The 20173-nt window shown below is 56.1% G+C and overlaps 9 protein-coding genes across 11 annotated transcripts; 5 read left to right on the top strand and 4 right to left on the bottom strand.

The window, feature by feature from the left end:
* Positions 1-736: 736 nt before the first annotated feature.
* Positions 737-2281, top strand: H310_02069 (hypothetical protein). Its single transcript, XM_008865458.1, has one exon. It carries the CDS (start codon positions 786-788, stop codon positions 1968-1970), a length of 1185 nt encoding a protein of 394 aa, XP_008863680.1. The 5' UTR covers positions 737-785; the 3' UTR covers positions 1971-2281.
* A 300-nt stretch (positions 2282-2581) lies between these two features.
* H310_02068 (hypothetical protein) lies at positions 2582-4114 on the bottom strand. The gene has a single exon (XM_008865457.1). It carries the CDS (start codon positions 3980-3982, stop codon positions 2777-2779), a length of 1206 nt encoding a protein of 401 aa, XP_008863679.1. The 5' UTR covers positions 3983-4114; the 3' UTR covers positions 2582-2776.
* Positions 4115-4578: 464 nt separating this feature from the next.
* H310_02067 (hypothetical protein) lies at positions 4579-5841 on the top strand (the record flags this gene model as incomplete). Its single annotated transcript, XM_008865456.1, has 1 exon — positions 4579-5841. The coding sequence occupies one exon, from the start codon at positions 4579-4581 to the stop codon at positions 5803-5805; it is 1227 nt and encodes a 408-aa protein (XP_008863678.1). The 3' UTR covers positions 5806-5841.
* A 248-nt stretch (positions 5842-6089) lies between these two features.
* H310_02066 (hypothetical protein) lies at positions 6090-7453 on the bottom strand. The gene has a single exon (XM_008865455.1). The coding sequence runs from the start codon at positions 7391-7393 to the stop codon at positions 6152-6154; it is 1242 nt and encodes a 413-aa protein (XP_008863677.1). The 5' UTR covers positions 7394-7453; the 3' UTR covers positions 6090-6151.
* An 849-nt stretch (positions 7454-8302) lies between these two features.
* H310_02065 (hypothetical protein) lies at positions 8303-9082 on the bottom strand (the record flags this gene model as incomplete). Its single annotated transcript, XM_008865454.1, has 4 exons — positions 8918-9082; positions 8758-8861; positions 8624-8711; positions 8303-8565 (listed from the first exon to the last, which is right to left on the bottom strand). The coding sequence occupies exons 1-4, from the start codon at positions 8961-8963 to the stop codon at positions 8303-8305; spliced, it is 501 nt and encodes a 166-aa protein (XP_008863676.1). The 5' UTR covers positions 8964-9082.
* Positions 9083-9264: 182 nt separating this feature from the next.
* Positions 9265-13894, top strand: H310_02064 (hypothetical protein). The gene is made up of 19 exons (XM_008865453.1): positions 9265-9473; positions 9522-9585; positions 9640-9804; positions 9866-9939; positions 10024-10081; positions 10132-10515; positions 10601-10702; positions 10757-10900; positions 10952-11086; positions 11146-11295; positions 11353-11418; positions 11474-11538; positions 11595-11703; positions 11754-11897; positions 11953-12349; positions 12410-12732; positions 12791-12955; positions 13020-13415; positions 13467-13894. The coding sequence occupies exons 1-19, from the start codon at positions 9322-9324 to the stop codon at positions 13683-13685; spliced, it is 3312 nt and encodes a 1103-aa protein (XP_008863675.1). The 5' UTR covers positions 9265-9321; the 3' UTR covers positions 13686-13894.
* A 374-nt stretch (positions 13895-14268) lies between these two features.
* On the top strand, positions 14269-15972 carry H310_02063 (hypothetical protein). Its single transcript, XM_008865452.1, has 2 exons — positions 14269-14581; positions 14635-15972. The coding sequence occupies exons 1-2, from the start codon at positions 14362-14364 to the stop codon at positions 15390-15392; spliced, it is 978 nt and encodes a 325-aa protein (XP_008863674.1). The 5' UTR covers positions 14269-14361; the 3' UTR covers positions 15393-15972.
* Positions 15389-17547, bottom strand: H310_02062. Of its 2 annotated transcripts, XM_008865450.1 has the most exons (7): positions 17215-17547; positions 17120-17160; positions 16811-17067; positions 16578-16756; positions 16388-16525; positions 16186-16338; positions 15389-16124 (listed from the first exon to the last, which is right to left on the bottom strand). In XM_008865450.1, exons 1-7 carry the CDS (start codon positions 17461-17463, stop codon positions 15693-15695), a joined length of 1449 nt encoding a protein of 482 aa, XP_008863672.1. In that variant the 5' UTR covers positions 17464-17547; the 3' UTR covers positions 15389-15692. The 2 variants fall into 2 exon arrangements, with proteins under 2 accessions (XP_008863672.1, XP_008863673.1); XM_008865451.1 differs by having other exon boundaries at positions 16811-17160.
* A 227-nt stretch (positions 17548-17774) lies between these two features.
* H310_02061 lies at positions 17775-19025 on the top strand. 2 transcript variants are annotated; one of them, XM_008865448.1, is made up of 4 exons: positions 17775-18560; positions 18619-18660; positions 18720-18794; positions 18864-19025. In XM_008865448.1, the coding sequence occupies exons 1-4, from the start codon at positions 17814-17816 to the stop codon at positions 18930-18932; spliced, it is 933 nt and encodes a 310-aa protein (XP_008863670.1). In that variant the 5' UTR covers positions 17775-17813; the 3' UTR covers positions 18933-19025. The 2 variants fall into 2 exon arrangements, with proteins under 2 accessions (XP_008863670.1, XP_008863671.1); XM_008865449.1 differs by having other exon boundaries at positions 18619-18794.
* The last annotated feature ends 1148 nt before the right edge of the window (positions 19026-20173 follow it).

Here is a 20173-nt window from a genome sequence, read left to right as displayed (position 1 = left end):
GACGATAACCAGCGCAACTCGGACCTGTGGCCTGCCACAGTCACATTACAGCGAGTGGCGCGGCCTGTAGCTCCACAAGAGGACTGTGGGGAAGTTGTGATGATTGCGGCGTGGTGCACACAACAACAGGGCAATGGTGAAGTTGGGGATAGCGCATCGTCCAGGAGCCAACAGGGACATGGACCAGAACGGGGAGATGAAACCCACCTGATGCCATGCAAGCACATCATGGTAAGGGACGAGCGTTGGAGTTGGCAACACCGTGGCGATTGCCTCTTGGGCGTGTCAGGGATGTGCAGCTTCTTCGATCCAGAAAGAATGGAATACGTGGCCTTTGGGGAGCGAACTCACGATCTCGTTGGTGTTTGATTCAAAGGAGGATGGTGTGATCGAAGCATGACGAAGACATTTCCACCGTGCCGCTCGTGGTCGATCGAATAACCTTTGCAAACTGCAAGGGTCGCAATACAGGCAGTGGCAATGTTCCGTGGAGCAGACGACGTCGCGCCGCCTCGCGGGCCCACCATCAGGGTGGACCAAATGTTGTTCGATCTCGCACATTGGGCAACAATTCCACCATGCGGGCCAGCAGGACCCCATTTGCCATGATCTGCTTTGCGCGCTGAACGATGTCGTGGGTCTCCCGTGATGCAATGTTCCCGGCGGCTGTCCCATCATTCGATGGGGTGGTCCGAAGAAGCATTCCGAAGTACGACGTCGGTCGTCGAAGTACTCTGTCCACTTGCGTCGAATTACCGTACAAAACGACGGCTGGTCAAGAGCTGATGGCCGACCCGGAGCGAGCGCAGTTGCTGCCAAAGGGCGGTGGCCATGACAATGAGCTCGACGAGAAGCGCCTAGCCTTTCGACTGTTCACAGCAATGGGTTTTGCCTACCTCTTTTCGTACTTTGCGCTGCTTCAGCCCGTCGACTACTGGACACTCCTCTTTCCCTCGTTCAACGCCGAGTTTGAAATCGCGTGGGTGTACAACGTCGCGAGTGTGTCGACATTGGTCATGTTGCTCTGGCAGGGTGGATCGCCGTCGTACAACTGGCGCATCGTCGGCGGATTTGCGACAATCCTGACGGTCATGGTCGCGTTGCCAGTCTCACACTTCGTCTTGTCCACGACCAAACAGCACCTTGCAATGGTCCTCGGCAGCACGGCCATCATCTCCGTGTCCATCTCGACCGTTGACAGCACCGTCCTGTCGCTGGCGTCGCTGTTTCCAGTCGGAGCCATGGAGGCCACGCAAGTCGGCATGGGATGGGCGCTGTTTGTGTCGGCGCTCTACCGCGTCGCGACCAAAATGTTCCTGTACACGGCAAACTCGGTCGTGCCCGCCACGATGCTTTACTTTGGGGTAACAGTGGCGACGGTCGCCGGTGGCTTTCTCGCATTTCTCAAGCTGCGCCAGCTGTCGATCACCCAGCGATACGTCGACCAGGCGCGAGCGACGCAAGTCGTGGATTTGTCCATGTGGTCGAAGCTGTGGTTCAACGAGTGCATGGTGGCCTTGTCGTTTGGCATCACGTACGCGCTGTATCCTGGCGTGCTGACGTCGATCCCGAGCTACAACTTTCCAGCGCTCAACGCGTCGGGGTGGTGGCCCCTTGTCCTCATGACGACATTTGCGGGGTGCGAGGCCCTCGGGCGGTCATGTGTCCGGTGGCGCTTGGCAACGCATCAAACGATCTGGAAGCTCGTGCTGCCCCGTTTGATGTTGATCCCGGTCGTCACGTGCGCGGCCAAAGGCTTCGTCGCCCACGACGTCATTTCCGTCGCGAGCGCAATGATCCTTGGCTGGTCCAACGGGTACGTTGGAACGCTAGCCGTCGTGGTCACAAACGACTGCGTCGACGCGCATGAGCAGAGCGTGACTGGGATGTTTGCCAGCTTGGGCATCAACGTTGGGATTCTGGCTGGGGCGACCGTGAGTTTGGTGGCATCCAAGATCGTCGGCCTGTAGTCGCATCTTGTCCAACGTTTTATGGCAAGACATCGCACTTTTAAAATTTTGATCTGAACAAACGAGCTCCGTCCAGTCGGGGGTGCTACTACCCCCCATGACGCCACGGCGATGCAGTTGCCGGCATGACTGTCCATGGCGTGCTTATCCCTAGATAGAATGCATTCGCTTGGTGAATGCTGTCTTGAAAAGTCGACGCGGCATGACTGCAGCAGAGTACATTGTAGCGAGCACTTTTCACCGTGCCTTGGTCCACACCTGTCTAGCGCTTCGAGAACTGCTGAATTCACTCAAACGTCGGACGTTTACAGGATTTTCACGTCGTCGTGACAACCTCCAGAGCCGTGCGGAGCAGCGACCGACTTGCAACAAGTCGGTTTGCACTTTATGCACACGAGATCCACCCACCACGTCGGCGGGTGCGACAATGCGGCGCAAGTTCGACATGACAGTCGACGACGTTCCTCGTACTGCCAAGCTACAAAATCTGAAAAGAAGTCGGCGCGTATGAAAGTATCACTTGAGGCACCACGGAGCAATTCGTCCGTGTCTGAGGTCCAACAGGATGTGCCGCCCCAAAGATCTCGCAAAGACCTTTTCAACCTCTCTACTTCGCAATTGCATCGAGGTGGCATCCATGCACGAGGACTGGCAAGCGGAAAGCTGTCCTGGGCGTACTGTATTTACTTTCATTGGTTTCAGCAAAAGTCCTTTGCTTACAGCCCGCTGGAAACGAGGTTCCGAGTGAGCTAACCGAGTCATTCGTTGATTCGGTGGTTTGCCGCTCTTGGGTCGTGGGTAGCTGCTTAAAAATCCAACACTTTAGCAGCAATGAGACCAAGCGTCGACCCGGCAAAGATACCCGTGTTGATGGTCAGGGTCGCGCACATGCCGGTGAAAGCTCGCTCGTGCACATCCACGACATCGTTGACGACGACTAGCGCCAGCGTGCCGACATACCCGTTGGTAAAGCCAAGCGTCAGCACTAACACCACCGAAAACGCATCGTGGGGGAACCATATGCCTTTGGCAGAGCACCCAACGAGCAAAACGAGCACGAGCCGGGGCACTGCCAGCATCCACACCGTCTCGTACGTGAAACCAAGTCGCCACCGCACACAAAACCGACCCAACGGCTCGCTCACGGCGTAACACGTCATCAAAACGAGTGGCCACCAGCCAGTGCTTGTCAACCATCCGTCTTGGTAGTCATTGTAGCATGGAATGGACGTAATCACACCAGGGTACACCGAGTAAGTTGTCATGTACGTCAGCGCGACGATAGCTTCGTGGCGCCAGATCTTTCGCCAAACCGCGGTGCCGGCCATGGCTGGGTGCGAGACTTGGTCGTTGAGGCACTGCTGGGTCCGTGGCAGCTGCACGAGCTGCAAAAACGCCACAAAACCCAATCCAATCGTGGCAAGCGCAATCCCAAAGTACAACATGGTGGCCGGTACGACCTTGTCCGACTCGAAGATAGCTTTGGACGAATCACGATAGAGCGCCGAGACAAGCAAGGACAAGCCAATACCTAGCTGCACGTGCTCGACGGCGCCGCTCGTTGGATACAGTGACGCCAGAGCAAACATGCTGCTGTCAGTTGTTGCAATTGCCACTCCCAGAGCTGCCGCTGATGCGAGCACCATCACCAGGTGCTGCATTGTCGTCCCCAACACAAAATGCGACAGTGGCAACATGGTCATACACACGAGCAACACAGTGAAGCCGCGGACAATTCGACGCTCGAGGCGTGGCGCCGCCGTGGCGAGCCACAAGAGCCCGACCAGCGTTGCAACACACGACCCGGTGTACACCCAGGAAATTTGAAACTCGGCGTTGAACGTTGGAAAGAGAAGGCGCCAGTAGTCCACCGGTTGCAAGAGGGCGTCCAGGGCAAAGATGTACGAAAAGCCGACGACAGCGAAGAGGAGATGCCCGCGGGAGGCGTCGGTCGCGGAATTGTCCAACCAGCCCGACTTTTGAAGGCACGCGTCGTGTTCACTGTGGCCCATCGTCAGCTGCTTCCGCTACCACCACACGAGCGGGGGTGGCTGTGGCGTACTTGGCGGCTAGATCTTTGTTGATCACGTCACACAACCCCTGCAGCCCTTGAAGGCAGTAGGGTTTGGGGGGTCATGGCGCAACAATTCCATGCACAAGTTGTCCACTTGTATGTGTAGTTTCTACATTTGAATAGTGTATTTTTTTATTTAGTGTGATATACACTAAATATAGAATGGGCAATTTTGCCAAGCATCTCTGACTGTCTAGTGACTGGCTACTCCCGGCGCACAGCCCACTGTACCGTCCACTACCGTCGCCCTTGCTCTCGCTTCGTCCTCTCGACCTTTGCATTCATTTACCCTTCCAACAGTGTACGTATATCGTAAATACAGTGTTTCCACTTATCCCATGTCATGAAGGTGTAGGTGCATAATTAGTGTGAATTGCTTACTGGTGTTGGCGAATGCAATCCGGATATTATCCGTATGGCTCTGTTGTATTCCATTGCGTTCGTCCATGGCCTTCCAACAGCCAATCCGAACCCAGAATCTGGCTTTGCGCTCTCTGATTGGTGCGTTTTGAAAACCCGATGACCTTTCCTGTCATGTCACCGGCACTTCCAGCAGCAGCTGCAATGGGTGACGTAAGGCGCGGCGCGGCCACGGAGCGCGACCCGATGCTCAATAGCCGTGAATGCGCGTCGCTCGACGCGGACCTTCCCAAGGCATCGTTCCTCTTCATGGTGATCGGTTTTGGCTACCTGTTTCCGTACAACGCACTGTCGCAACCCGTCGATTACTGGCACCTTCTCTTTCCCGCGTTCAATGTGGATTTTGAAATCTCATGGGCATACAACATTGCGAGCGTCACGACGCTATTCCTCATCGTGTGGATCGGTGGTAAGCAGTGGTACACGGGTCGTATTGTCGGCGGGTTTTTCACTCAAGTCGTCATCCTCGCCGTGTTGCCCGCGTCGTACTTGGTCTTTACGACCGAGTTCCAGAATCTTGCGATGGTACTGGGCAGCACGGTGGTGGTCTCCATCGCGACGTCATTTCTCGACTCGTCCGTGTTTTCCCTGGCGAACCTCTTCCCCACTGGCGGCATCGAGTCAGTGCAGCTCGGCATGGGGTTCTCCATGGTCGTTACGTCGGGCTACCGCATTATCACGAAAGCGTTCTTCCCCGCCGACGCCGTCGTGGGAGCCACGATGTTGTACTTTATGGTCGGCGCCGCCACCGTCGCGTGCGGCATCCTTGCGTACTACGTTCTGCTCAGCCTCCCACTTACGCAGCACTGCCTCGACAAGGCGAAGCAGGACATCGTTCGCCTGTCCCTCGTACGCAAGATTTGGTGCCAGGAGTTGTATGTGGCCCTCACGTATGCGAGCTCTCTAGCGGCATGGCCCGGCGTCGTGTCAGTCATTCCAAGCTACCAGTTTCCATCGCTGAATTCGTCGGGGTGGTGGCCACAAATTTTGCTTGCGACTTACGCCGGGTGTGAACTCGTGGGGCGCTACCTCGTCCGCTATCGACGTGGCATGCACGCAAATACGATTTGGATGTTTGTGGTCCCGAGACTTTTGACCATTCCCCTCGCCGTGTGCTGCGCCAAGGGCGTGCTTACCCATGACGCTATCTCGATTGCAGTCACGGTCGGCGCGGGGCTCTCGTCCGGGTATGTTGGAACCCTCGCCATAGTCGTCGTGAATGAGATCGTCGAGCCGGAAGAGCAGAGCGCGACGGGGATGCTGTCGAGTTTTTTCTTGAATGTTGGGCTCATCGTGGGCTCGTCGGTCGGCGTGGCTTTGGCCAAAGTGTTCGACATGTAGTTAACGAGCATCCTCAAACCACGCATTTGCGTCACGATCGACTAGCTTTCAACGAATCCTCGCTATCCCTGTGCAAGATATACGTCCTGTGGCTGGCCGACCAAGCCTTGCCCATCTCTAGTGGTTGGGAAAACTTCCTCCTCAGCAGTGGCACGGGCGCTGTCGACACACAACCAGTCCGTCGGTACGTCAAAGTTCGTCCGTGCTGCTCGTAAATCCTGAGTCGAGGCTTGTCAATTGGCCTCTGCACATGCGATCGCCCTCCACGACCGCCGCCATGGCGTCCATCGTGTCGCAGTATGCCGGTGGTTGAGCAAGCCCGTAAATTCCACCATACATACCTATGTTACGCAGCATGGACAAACTGAGATAGCGCCAGGCCAAGGGTCGACCCAATCACGAGGCCAAAGTTGAGAAAGAACCCCGTGAACGACCCAGCAATAGCTTTCTCGTCGTCGTCGATGCAATCGTTGACAAACAGAATCGCAAGCGATCCGTGGTACCCGTTGGTCGCGCCCAGCGCGAGCACAAACGCGATCGAGAACGCATCGTGGGTGAAGCACACCCCCTGGACAGACAGGACGATGCACGGGCCAAGGAGCATGCGACCGACCACGGGCTTCCACACCGTGTCCTTGGTCAGGCCACAGCGGTACGGGACGAGAAGGCGGCCAACACAATCGGACACGGAAAACACCGTGAGAAGGATCAATGGCCACCACCTCGACGCTTGCAACGCGGGGAAGTTGTGGCTTTTCATTTCAGTCACGAGCGGCGGCCATAGCGCTAGTGTTGTCATGAACAGAAGCGATACTTGCACTTGGTTGGACAAGCACTTGCGCAGGATCATCCATCGGTTCGGAAATGCTTCTTGGACGTCTCGCTTTGTGATCAAAGGAAGCGACTCGGTCTTGCCGGCGGCCGCACGGCCCGATATCATTGCCTTCTTGGACAGCGGAAGCCGCAGGAGCCACACGTACGCGCCAATGCAGAGCCCAACCGTGACCGCCCCCGTGTAAAAGTACAACGAACTGCTTGCGACGACAGCGTCCGGCGGGAACGCCAACTTGGTCACGTCGCGGTAGATGCTCCCAATCAACGTGCTCAACCCAATGCCAAACTGAAGCGATTCCTGCGCATGCAGTGGATACTTGGACGCGAGAGCGATGACGCAGCTGTCGAGTAAGGCCGTGACAATGGCGGCAAACCCCGTGGCACCGAGAATGGACCAAATGTGGGCGGTCTCGCCAGTGACGAACGAGTACACAGCTGGCACGAACACAAGGACGACAAGCTGACCGGCAAATCCCCCGACGACACGACCCGTGAACCACGGGGTCGATCCGAACGACACAATCAACGCCAGCGCTACCAAATTTGTGTACATGAACACGCACGTGATGGAGAACTCAATGTTGAAGTCCGGGAACAGGAACGTCCAGTAGTCCACAGGCTGCGTCAGGGCCGAGAAGGGAAAGAGGTATCCGACGCCAATCAAGGCGAAGAGCATGTTCACGACGCGCCGTTCGCCAGGAGAGCACTCGACGCGAGTGGGCGACACAGTTTCGACTGCTCCTCCTTGTTCCATCCGTGGCACCGATCGAGAAGTGAACCCGCTTGGATGAACGAACGGTCCGGCAACGTTTCATCAGGGCATCGCAACGACCAGTTTACTGCCACCATACGACATGCAGCGGTGGAATATTGCAATCCTGTGAATACAGTTTCCAAGTATATTGTGGAACGACCGCTGCGTCTTGGTGCAGGGCAGGGTTCACGTAGTGTTGAACGACCACCGCTGACGAGCATTCAGCGCACACTCCAACACTGGGAATGTGCGGAGTAGGTTGCTAAAGGGATGGTAATATTGCGCCGATGCCCAAGGGTGTTGGCCTAGGACTCGCGCGGTGGTCGTACGACCTGTTGCGACAGTGGACGTTTCAAGAGTGTGCTAGAAGCTGCTGCAACCACCAACACCAGAGCACACAACTCTCCAGGACCCAGGGTGTACGTATACAAAAAGACCTGCACTGCTGGCTTGGCGTCATCCGGGGTTATGCAAAGCCCCATCGACCCGCGTTCACCCATGTCGTGGGTGAACGCGGGTGTCGCTGGACGCTGGAAATTGTGGGTTGTCAGGTTTGCATGGCATGGAGATGGCGTTAATTCGATGCTTGTGCAATCGGTTTAACATCCCTAGCATCAACATAGGGTGGGTGGAAACAAACGGACCTGCGCCGTGGCCAAAAGTGTGCCAGAGATATTGCGATGACACGGTGCCATCGGCAAAGGAGCTACAATGCAACCCAAAGTCGGAAGAACGACAAAAGTCCTTGCACGCGCCGTCGACCTCGCGAATTTGGACAGGTCCACCTGTGGTGAGACCCATCAAGTCAAGCTTCCCAGCCACGCTCCGCCAAAGCAGCCCAGCGGGTGGTGCACTCGATATCTCAATTGTTTATGTGGATAAGTTTACCTTGTAGCTGTCCCATGTTGGCTACAGGTTGGCATACATGGAATACGCTGTGTTGTGGATGACGTGTGTGCTGGTGGGCTGGTGGGTGGTCGCTGGAATCGGATGCACTTCGGCCTTTCCGAGGGAAGGTTTGATAACTTCGGGCATTGCGGCCGTCGGTGGCTCCTTCGTCTCATCTAGCGGCTCGTGCCGCATGAATAGGCACAGCGTGAAGCTGCGGCACATGGCTGACACAAATGCGCAAAACATGGCAATCGGGGCGAGAACCGCGCGCCACAGATAATCTACGTGGACGAGATGCGATCGACCGTCAAATTGCAATCCATGGCCAGTTGCGCATACTCAGGACAATCGTGGTTTTCGTCGAGTGTGCACGGGAGTTCTTTGACGTGGGAGAGAGTGGCAGTTGTACGACGCGGCAGCCTTTGCCCTACCATGGCCATGATGACCGAAATGTGCAGACGTCGGCAGCATACGTTGACAGTGTAGTGATGGGCAATGGATTCCTTTGAGATGACTTGGTCACACCACCAACACACGATGGACTTGCACGCTTCGCATTGAACGGCATTTGCCACAACTGGGGTCGTCGGGATGCGTCGAGTCAGTGTTGGCACGTCCAAGGTGTTAACGTACCTTCGTTTGATAGGACGCCTGTGCAGGAAGGGCAGATCTTGGCCATCAGAGGTTACGACGCTAGATGGATTGTGCATTGACTGAGGTGCCCGCAGAGCGTGGCGCAGTTGTCGAACATCAAGCCCCAAACGCCATTTCCATGGGCTGGCACCGGTTCGCAACGGCCTTGGCGCTCTCCTCGTTCGAACATCTTCCGAACGTTATCCTAAATCTATTGGATTAACGCATGCATCGGACGATCTGATTAGCTATTGAACGAAAAGAAAAGATTTGATTGGCAAAACGCTGGCGATGATATGATGGCTTTTTGTGCCTACATCCCTTGATTCGGTCAAAATACTTTTGTCGACGGAAGTTACTCTGATCTAGCGCCGGCTTGGACACGAGTGACCGGCACCAAGCACATGACGTTCTCTCCGACCGTGATGTCTCCCCGAGGAAGTGGCAAAGCGCCAAGCACGCTGCTTCCGCCAGTCTTGACGCGCTTGATCCGGTTTACGGAAGGAGATCGCGTCAAGACATGCTTTGGCACGGGCATCTTCCGCACGAAGATCAAGTTCGACTTGCGCTGTTGGCCGATGTATGCTCATCTTGATGAAACTAGGGGCGCCAATGGCCGACCAGTTTACATTGTGGACATGGACATCGGCGGCGTGCTGTATTCCCAGGTCTAGCTTCCACGACGTTGCTTCATTGCGCTCCTGACACGAAAGTCACATTAGACCTGTTGGATGATGCCACGTCTACCATCCTTGAATGGCAATGAGATTCCTCCAGGACTGGCGGTGCAGACGCCATCCGATCGACCTGCTGTCGTCGTCGGCTACCGAGTCCTGGACAAGACGTACGAGGTCGAATACGAGGACGGCACGCGTGAGTTCCTGGAGGTTGTGTAACACGATGTGTCTTTGTTCCAAGTCCTAGCGCTCAACCAGAGTGCCTCAGTAGAGTAAATCTGTCCTCCTCGCTGTTCGCACTCGGTGCCGCACCAAGTTTGGACTAGGGGTGGTCACCAACTACAGGTATGCACGTCCGTTTGTCGGTGGCTCACGTCTCGTTTAAAACGGCGCCTACGTATGTGCAGCTCACACAGGCGATCCTTGTAGGCGGGAAGATGGGTTTTACGTCGTGCTGCTTGACTCGAACGCGACCGCCTTCCTCAACGTAACTCGCTGGCAAACTGGATTTTGACGATTCCATGACAAGTCCACTAGGCATCGGACGTGAGCGCCGTGGATTTGCGCCTGCTGGGCAAGATCCCCAAGCCGCTGTCGACGGATCAAATCCTCGCCGAATTCAACGGTCGCATCACGTACCAACAAGCCCAGGCGCTGTCGGCGGCCGGCGAGAACGCCTACCTCACTGTCCGTGCGTACTGTGAAAAGAACGCTGCGTCGCTCAGCTCGATCGCGTCGACGTTCAACTACAGCGCAGACTATACGTCGGCGCTTGGTTCGTTTGTAAACCCCGAGTTCAACGACGCCGCGGCAAAGGTGCGCCAGGCCGGCGAACGCGAGCTTCAGAAGCTCATGGAACTGTCCGAGTTGGTCAAGAAGAGGGTCGAGACCAAGTTTACGACCAACGCAGAGCTCGTCGAGGTACGTTGTGGACGAGCCCTCGTTCGACGCCGTCGGCGGTCTGCGTTCTCGTGATGGAACCATATTCGTGGCTGTCCTTGTGTAGCTGACGGTGCACTCGAAGAAGATTTTAAATTGCGTCGGGAGTAGCATCGAAATGCGGCAAGTTGCCGAGCAATTGAGTAAGCAGTTGCAAGCAGGCGCTAAAGTACGTGTGACACGCAGCCGCAAGGAATCGCTGCCCTGTCATACGTCACTTTAGAGCGAAGATGGAGCGGCGCTCATTGCCCACTTTAAAACGATGCTACAAGCGCGTGTGGAGCAGCAGCAGCGACGCATGCGAATGTTGAAGCCGGACCAGTTTCTGAACGACCTGGAACAAACCTTGTCTCCTCGTGGGCTCAAGGTCGTTGGCATGTCGTTCCTACAATGGAAAAACTTGACACAGCACGTGTAGAACAAGGGCAAGAAGCTCATCAACGACTTTGCCGCCAAGGACATGGCGCTGGCGTGCATCGACCCGTTGGAAATGATGGAGCGGGTCGAAAACTTGCTGCCGCAAGTGACCCAACAAGCTGCAGTCTTTATCAACGTACAGGCTTCGTCGGATCCTTGCGACATCGAACGATCGATCGTGGAGCTTTGGTGTAGGAGAGCGAGGTGATGTTGGCCAAGTTCCAAGCGAGCAAGCAAGGCCGGACGATCTTGGCCAAAGCAAAAGCACTGGCCCAAGTCACGGACGAAAACCCCACGATGTTGCGTGAAAAGGTCGCAGAAGCCGTCTCGAAGGTCAAAGTGAACGTACGACACGTCGCTCTCCACGTGTCCATGAGCTGCTACGAATTCAATCTCGCGTAGGACTTGGCCAAATGGGGTCGGACGCTGGCCGTGGACGCTGCCGCGCGACAAGAATTTGTCGATCAGGTGGGTGGTTGTTAGCCTCGGCACAGTGCGCCACATGCATCTCAATGCTGTATAGGTGAAAGACCGTTGTTTGGATTTCCTCATGTCCGTGCTGCCGTCGATCGAAGTCGACCCGATCATGTACGTCTCCACACGTTTGACTGCCACGTTCATCATGTCGAACAACTCGACGGCAGCGGCACGAAAGACGACGTCGAGTACTCTCTGTCCCAGCTGGACCTGTCGAAATTCAAAGTGCGCAAGGAGAAGGTGTCGGTGAAGCTGGGTGTAGCCACCGACGACGACGTATGGAGACCGTGACCGTTGAGCTGATTTCGAATGAATGGCTGTCGTAGGTGCTGACAATGAAGGCGACGCATCTCAGTGCCATAATCCCTCGGTTGAATTGGACGTTTGTCCAAAAAAGGTTTCCGTATCTGAACGGTGGTGGGACCGCCGACGCCGAGGTCACGGGCGGCTGTGTATCGCTCGGGTTTCGAGTACGTCGAATGGTGCATATCCTGCAGCTAAGCATGGCATGCATGGTCCGTGAAGGCGGAGAAGGTGGCGTTGGCAGACGGCACGTGGCAGCCCACGCTTGCGATCTCGTCGATCGAAATCGAAATCAAGGAGGACCTGACATTGAAGATCAACGGAAGCTGGTTCTCGTCCGTGTACAACATCCTAGCATCGCTTTTCAAGGACTTGATCAAGGACTACATTGCGTCGACTCTTGAAGGCAGCTTGATTGACCACGTCGTGTCGCTGGTGACGGTGCTCAACACGTTCATGATGGACTACTGGCCGATGCTTCTCCAACTCCTCAACGTGACGGTGGATCAGTTGCCCATCGCGAGTGCGTGGCGCGGGGCCAAGCCACTGCTACCGCCCATGCCCAACGAGGAAGACCTGACTTTTACCAGCACCGACTTGCCCATCGTATTGGCCAAGCGTACGTAGAACCCCGTGATCTCAACTTCTCGTCGCGCCGTCGTTGATGGTGCGTGTACAGGAACCAGAGATCGCATGGCGCTTGTGTCTGGCGTGACTTTGCCCAACATCAAGACGAGTCCCCTCACGGACGCCCAGCGCCACGAATTGTACAGGATTCCGCTGCAATCGACAATCGTTGGCATCAACGGCCTTTCGTGTGCAAAGTTGACGTCCAAGGAAGTTCAAAAGCTGCTCAAGTCTCTCCCGGTGCCCCTCACGTTGCGGTTTGCGACGGCGGTCCCGGACGACGAGTTTCAAATCAAGCCACGGCGGACGCTGCGAACGTTTGACGTGTCGTTCGGCGAAGGGCCGTTGGGTCTCAAGCTGCGGGCGCGACCGCTGGTACGACGAACAAATGAGGATAGCAGAGTTGCTCATGGCGATTTTTGTTCAACTCTAGGCAAAGCACGGAGTGATTGTGGCAGGGTTCATCCCGGATCGAACCGCCATGTGCAATGAACCGCTCCCAGCAGTTGGCCAAGGCGAAGCCAGTGGTCAAATTCGGCCTGGCCACCTCCTCCTTCGCGCCAACGGTATTGATGTGCGAACGATGGAGTTTTCCGCGGTATATACCAAGTCGTTGGTTGGATGGCATCATTGACGTTGTGGTGGATGGCACTGCGTTGTAGGTGCTGAATACGCTCAAGAGCTTGCCCCGCCCAGCCGTCCTGACCTTTTCAACCAGTCCCGACGGCATCGTGTCGCTCAAGTCATGGCCTCCGCTTGTTGATTTGGACCATCGCGACGCCCCCGACGGCAGCAGCTATGTGGTTGTGAAAGGGTTTTCGAGGCTTCCGTCGTTTGCCAAGAACTCGAAGCTCATCGCCGAAGACGACCAAGTCGTCGCTGTGAACGGGTCCTCCGTGACGAGTTTACCATACGACAAAGTGATGGATTTGCTGCGGCAGGCGATGGCATCGCCACCGTATCGCGTCGGGTTCAGTCGGGGGGTCAACGGCGGCGCAGAGATTGCCACCGTGACATTCCCACAAGGACCGATGGGGATCCTCTTTCGAAGCGACAAGGTACCGCAGCCATCTGGGGTATATGATGGCTAACAGCATATCGGCCTGCAGGACCACGGCGTGTACGTCAAGAAGTTCGTGGCCGGCCTTGGTCCTGCCGAACGAAGCGGCCTCGTCTACCGGGGATGTGCCATCCTCCAAGTGTGCGGTAAGAACGTGGACGGGCTCGATGTCGACGCCGTGCAAGCCATGATCGACCAAGCCCAACCGCCATACCACCTCACCGTCCGCGACTTGGACATGGAAAACACCCTCCTCGCCATGCTTTAACAAATCCCATTCATCCTCCCATGTCGACCGCCTGCGGTGCTGCGGTGCTGTTGGGCGGCGCGCTCTCCTCTGCCGCCACGCCATATTCGCACCCATGTGTCGAACGGATGCACGACCCAATTTTTCACCGAGGGTGGCAAAGGAACAAAAGCAAGCGCAATTTTAATTTCTTTCGACTATTCTAAACAATATTAAACATACATATTGCGTATTTTATTCGTATTTGACATGTATCATCCATGCCTGCAACGTCAAAGGCACGGGAGGCGGGGAGTGCAGACGCATGGCGTTGCAATTCGCCATACAGGAAGGTCTCATGTGTACCAAAATTCTGTGTGACGAGCTCCTCGACAAGGCATGCGTTGGTGCAGAGGACTGTGGTGTTCGAGCTCGTGCAATGCACATATCTCTTCCATGTAAAGGCCGACGACACAGCAAAGATACTGTTTTGGCTGAGTCGCCAGTGCAAGCGCGTTCTGGGAACGTGCCATGGGAAGTGTGAAAATAAATATATTCAAGCTGAGCTTGGTATTTGTATTGAAATTGCGTCCATTTTTTTTATATTCGGTCGTGCCACAGGCGCGCAAGTTCGATGGCAAGCTCGCGGGCCCAGGCACGACCGCTCCCGGGTTATATCCCGGTGCTGCACGCCGGTCACTTGTGAATTTGACGCAGAATGTTCATTGCCAATCTTGTGTCTGTCGTGGCGGCTGCATCGGCGGTGGCTGCAGTCGAGTTTCGCTTTGCCAACAAGTGCGGCTTCACGATCAACTTGCACGGTGGCGGGAGCAAGTTCATTTGCGACATTGAGCCGGGAGTTCAGGTCGGTAACAACTGCGGGGTGTCGTTGGACGACCATGGCCTGTTCAAGCACTCGCCTTCCAACGAAGCCAACTGTACGTATCGCTTTTGTGTTGTGCGCATGGCTGATATCCCCGTCAATGTCTAGTGATCGAGTACTCCCTCATCAACTCGGGGAATGGGCTGAACCAAGTCTGGTACGACGTCAGCAACATCCCGCCTGGCCCTGGCTGGTGCTCGAGCTTCGAAGACTGCAAAGCGTTCACCAGGCGCTCGGGCTACAACATCCCAGTCCTCGTCGTCCCAACCAAGCACGAGGGCCAAGCCAATTGCAAGCAGCTGCGTGTAACCCGCCCGGACGCCTCGGACGCGTACTTGTTTCCAGCCGACAATAACAAGACACACGACTGTCCCATGGATGAAGTGTTTGACGTGATCTTTTGTCCTGATCACAACGCAGCGCCCATCAACCCGCCGGCCCCGTCGGACTCCCCGGTGACCCAGGCGCCATCGACCCCAGCGATTATTGTCACATCCCAACCAGCGACGCCGTCAGTCGTTCCGGTGCCTACAGAGCCGTTGGTATCGACTTCGCACGCTCCCGACTATTCGACTAGCCCACCAGTGTCGCCCCCGTCCAACAATGACGGGTACATCAAAGCATGGAGACAATGCGACGGAAGGGGCTACACCGGCAGCTCCATTTGTGGGGAGGGTCACTCCTGCGTCGCCGTCAACGAGTGGTTCTCCCAGTGTGTTCCTGATTCTCCCAAGTTTGGCCAGCTCGGCACGTGGACCCAATGTGGCGGGACTGGGGTGGACGGAAAGGCGTCTTGTCGCCCTGGCGACGAGTGCGTGAAAGTGAACGACTACTTTTTCCAGTGCCAGCCCAAGGACAAGCATTGACGTTGATCAGCACCACTATATAAAGCTCAATAGAACTCGGTCAGTCATAGAATCCGATCAAGTTTCTGGCCGTGATGTCTGCTCCCCGAAGCGGTTCGGATCGACACCTTCAGCCGGAATGTGTCCAATGCCTTTTGTTCATGACACCGAGCCATGGTGGATGATGGTCCGCCGTCGCTGAGCCAGAGGCTAACGTGGCTTTCCAAGAGCATGGATGGTCTGTCCCAGAATTGCGAGAAGCTCAGAATCGGCATGTATAGTTGTTGCACAACCTAGCGCGGTTTGTATGGAGGCGCAGCTCTAGAAGCGAGAAACGTCGCGGCCGACCACCATGGCCTTGAACCAATCGAGAGGCACTTGCAGCCGTAGCCGCCAGCTCCCGAGCTTGGTGAGGTATGCGCTGCGCCACAGCAGCCATGCCTTCCACCCGTCAAACTTGGCGAGCGGCTGATGTTGCTTGTTGATCGTGACGTCTTTCGCCTGGAACAGCCCTTCGTACGAGCCCAAGTACGCCATCATACCGAGGCTTTGGAATCGATATGGCTCGACGCTTGGTTTGTCCTTTTGCAGGAGCCCGAGCAAATACAGCGCCTGGCCTTGCGCCTTTTGCGCCGTCGCCGGAAGAGGGTAGTCTTCAATGTCGGCGCAGTCGCCAATAGCAAACACTGCTGACGGGTTTTCGAGGCCCAGGAAGGATTTCGAGTCGTGCGGCGACGGCTCCACCCCGAGAACCTGCCACGAGAGCCAAGTCACGAATCTGTGGCACAGACATCCATTGAATGGCATCACGAACCTGGCAAAACTGGTTGGTCAGGATGTTTCCGCGCTTCGACTTGGCCCACGGCAACGATTTCGTCAGGGTGTTGGGGCCGACTCCCGCCGTCCACACGACCAACCCGCACGGAATGACCTCGCCAGTGTCCAGCACCACTGCGTCGGCTCGCACCTGGCCAAAACGACCTTGATTTTGATGCATCCTCCGACGAATGGCGCACCTCTTTGCAGTTGTGCTTGATCACGTGCATGCTCGAGCGGTGCTCAATCTTTCGCATGGCGCGTTCTCGCAGCGAAGCGTTGAACATAGACAGGATTTGGCCTGCATCTATCAGCGACACTTGGAGGAAATTCGACACCTGGTCGCACCACAGCGAGTAAGTCCAACGAAGACGCGCTGCGTGGCTGCACCTGCGGATATAGCCGCGTAAGGTCTTCATTGACAAAGTCGTACAGCTCGGCGCAAAACTCAATCCCAGTCGGCCCGCCGCCAACGACAATGAAGTGCAGGAGCTGTCGCTGTGTCGCCTCCGACACCCCCGGCTGCGTTGCGAGCTCAAAGTTCTCGAGGATGCGGCGCCGAATCGCCCCTGCAAACAACAATTACGCTCCTGCAGTACGCCTGAGGCAACCGACGCACGTACGCGCATGGTGCACTTCCTTGAGGAAAAACGCGTGCTCAACCACGCCAGGGAGGCCAAACGTCGACGGCACGGAGCCACACGCCACGACCAACATGTCGTAGTTGATGTTGTACCGGAGATCGTCCGATAACGTGCTCTTGCACTGCACTTGCTTCGAGTCTGTATCAATGGACTGCACACTGGCCATGATAAAGTCTTGTTCGCGGCGAAAGGACGACTCGCGCACGGGCTCGGTGATCGATCGGAACTCGAGCGTGCTACCGACGGCAAGACGTTAGGCATGCGGTAAACGAATGCAACTTGGAGTACCCGACGGTCGTGCTAGCTAACAGCGGTGTGTACAAAAAGTGCTACCAAAGAGCCAAAACGTGGGTACGAATGAGACGATTGCGCGAGGTGCGTACATTGCGTTCCGAGATCACGACAAAGTCGACTGGTTTCCCCAGAGCATGCTCAATGTCATCGCGGCGCTCGTTCCCTTTTACGAGAAGCTTGTACCCGGCCCAACCGGTGCCCACAACCACAATGCGAACCCGATCGGTCGACTTTCCTTCCTCCGTCGCCGTGTGCGTCATGCGCAGCCACAGGGAGGAGGAAGACGGGGCAGGAACCTTGCGCCGAAGAAAGGAGTACTTGGTCACAGAGCGTAGCATTGCCAAATGGGAGAGCGACGGGAGGTTTGCCGGCGATCACGGCGCTTCAATGATGACTGCCCACACTCGTGTTCTAATCGATCGCCAAAGGGATATATCCTTGGATGTGCCACAGTTCCGTGACACGGATTTGAAGGGTTATTCGGTCCGGATAATGAAATCAGGCTGCAATGGCAGGTCAAGTGAGGGAATGACCTGCATTCAGTCAGGTCACGCGACTGGAGATGTGGCAGTTGCAATCTTTCAACGACTCCATAGTTTATATGTCGAACATGACAGATTTTCATTTAGTCTTATAGTTTGTTCAAGTTGGAACATGTGCACTCGATATTTGAACCCACGCGATCAACATGAGCAAACCTTCGGGGGCTGCGCAGCCGCACGTCCTGGCGGCACAGGCGCCGCAACAAGTGGACGGAGCTAACATTATTGCGAGCAACTCTGTCACACCCCAGCCACAAGTTCACGTACCGCCGAAACCGCTGGTACTTCCACTTCCACGGCGGGATGTACTGCCGCCACTGAATCTCGACCGCGAGGTCCGTGGCACCAAGCATGCGTCGTTGAACGCAGTTCTGTTTCACGTAAAGGCTGGCGCTGGTATATTGTACTCACTTCTACATCCTTCGTGCTCTGCGTACGAACCGCCGGACGTCACGTGGTTGAAGCTGCTTGAGGCGATCTCATTAATTCCATCCGGGAAACCCCACGGCATGGTTGAGATCATCGGCGAAGTCTACCGCATCATGCCGATGGGCGAGTTTCGAAATCGATTCCAAAGCGATTTTCGCCATGAGCTGTACGTGAAGAGCAAGATGACACCACGAGAAGGCTTGATCCTGAAGGACAAAGTCAACCGATTCTTGCGGGCGTTCATGGCGGATCCAATCCACGGCTTCGTCTTTGCAAGAAGCCACATCCACAACGACCATTACGCAGACGACGTCGTGCGCACACCGGTGGGGAATGGTCGAGTTCGAGCGTTCCGCAGCCAGGACAACTATTACATCGTCGTGTATCCGTGGGGGCACGGCTACATTCACAGCCCCAGCCTGTCAAGTGCCACTTCGACCGACTCCCGCGCCGCACATCCTGCCGTACGTGCACCACCGCTCCATACCTTGGAATTGCTCATTCGTGTTTTGGTTTTGGCAGACACTGAAGCGGTCGCTAGAGACAGCCATGACGGCCCCTGTGGTAGGCCATCGACGACGCAGGAGAAAGAGTTTATATTTATGTTTACGTGTGTATTGTAGAACGAACGGAAGACTAGTATTTCCAAAGCCGTGAGCGACGCCATGCAGCGCGCGCCGGACTCGATCATGTCCAAGGTAAACAGCTCGATATGCAGCAGCTACCCTTCACGTGCAATTCCTTCTGACACGGCTGTGTTTGTGTAGGCTTATGTGCTCGCAATGGCCCAGCGGCTCAGCGACGCCGAAGTTAACGGGAATAATGTTTTCGAGTAGTGGTTCTGTGCGATATTAATCCAAACAAGCACCAACACCTAGATCCATCGCGCCTGGCCGCACGAGATGAATGGTGGCGTGTCACCGTCTTCGAAACCCGATCCACAGGAGAGGTCCCAAGTCCATCGGGTGTGTTTCAAGCTGCCACGATAAACTTGGTGGTCGTACAGTGGGAGGCGGTCGATCAGCGTGAACGACCTTGCGTCGCATTCCGTCATGCGGCTTGTTCCATCGCCCAGTTGCCGCGGCGTTGGAATACCTGCACTTGGCGATCGCAAGCTTCGAGTGCCCACTTGTGCGCTTCTTGGTGTATCTTTCCATCGAAGGCCATGCAAAGTTAGCCGGAGCACGTGGGCGTCCCACTGAGCTGCTTGAACCTGTACCCGTCCACGTGGCAGGTCGAGCAGGTTGGCGCAGGTCCGACGTACGCCGTCGAGGAACGTCATGGAATCACTCGCGTTGTGCACGGCGACGCATCGGACGGAACTGGCCGAGCTGCATTGTGTCCATCGGAAGCAGTGACGTACGAGACCTAGTTTGAATACGCCAAATCAGGTCATCGTAACGTGAGGTGGCAGGCGGTCCGAGGAAAATGGTCATGACCACATGCACCGCTCTAGAAACTCCACGACATACTCGAAATTCCTCTGCGTTCTCCCGCCTCCATGATTGTTCATTGCACGAGCAGCCATCGAACCTGGCTTCATCGTACACGAACGAGTCATTCTGTCCTTGGTTACATCCACACCATGCGCACCACCACCTTCCTCGCTGGTCTGATCGTGCTGCCCTAGCTACCACCAAGCCGGCCGCCCACCACTACCTCTCCCACCATGACCGCTCATCGCGAAACGAGTCTGTCGTCGGTGGTGTCAACTGCAACGGCAACGGTGTTGTGCCTGTCGGTGCCCCGTCAAGGGTGACATGGCCGTGTTCCGGGATTTCGCTCACTTAAAGTCGTACAGCAGCGGCACGTGCGCAGCCGGTGTTAACGCTATCTGCCGCAAGATCCGTTCAAGTGCTGGGGGGCTTCGTGTGGCATGTGGCGACCCCCACTAGCACCACGATGACTCCACCATGGCACGACGAGCCCTCCGGTAAATGCCATCACGATGACAGCCCTGGGCAACGCAACCTCGACGGCGACCCTTCGTTAGGTCACCATGTCGGTCATTGGCGACGGCCCATACTACGTCGCCAGTCCAATCTGCAGCAGTGGCGGGCACGTCCCTCCTGACACC

This window comes from Aphanomyces invadans, assembly GCF_000520115.1.
Source record: "Aphanomyces invadans strain NJM9701 unplaced genomic scaffold supercont1.3, whole genome shotgun sequence".
NCBI lineage: Eukaryota > Oomycota > Saprolegniomycetes > Saprolegniales > Verrucalvaceae > Aphanomyces > Aphanomyces invadans.
The sequence above is the reverse complement of the archived record's forward strand: the minus strand, read 5'-3'. Positions and strand labels throughout refer to the sequence as shown.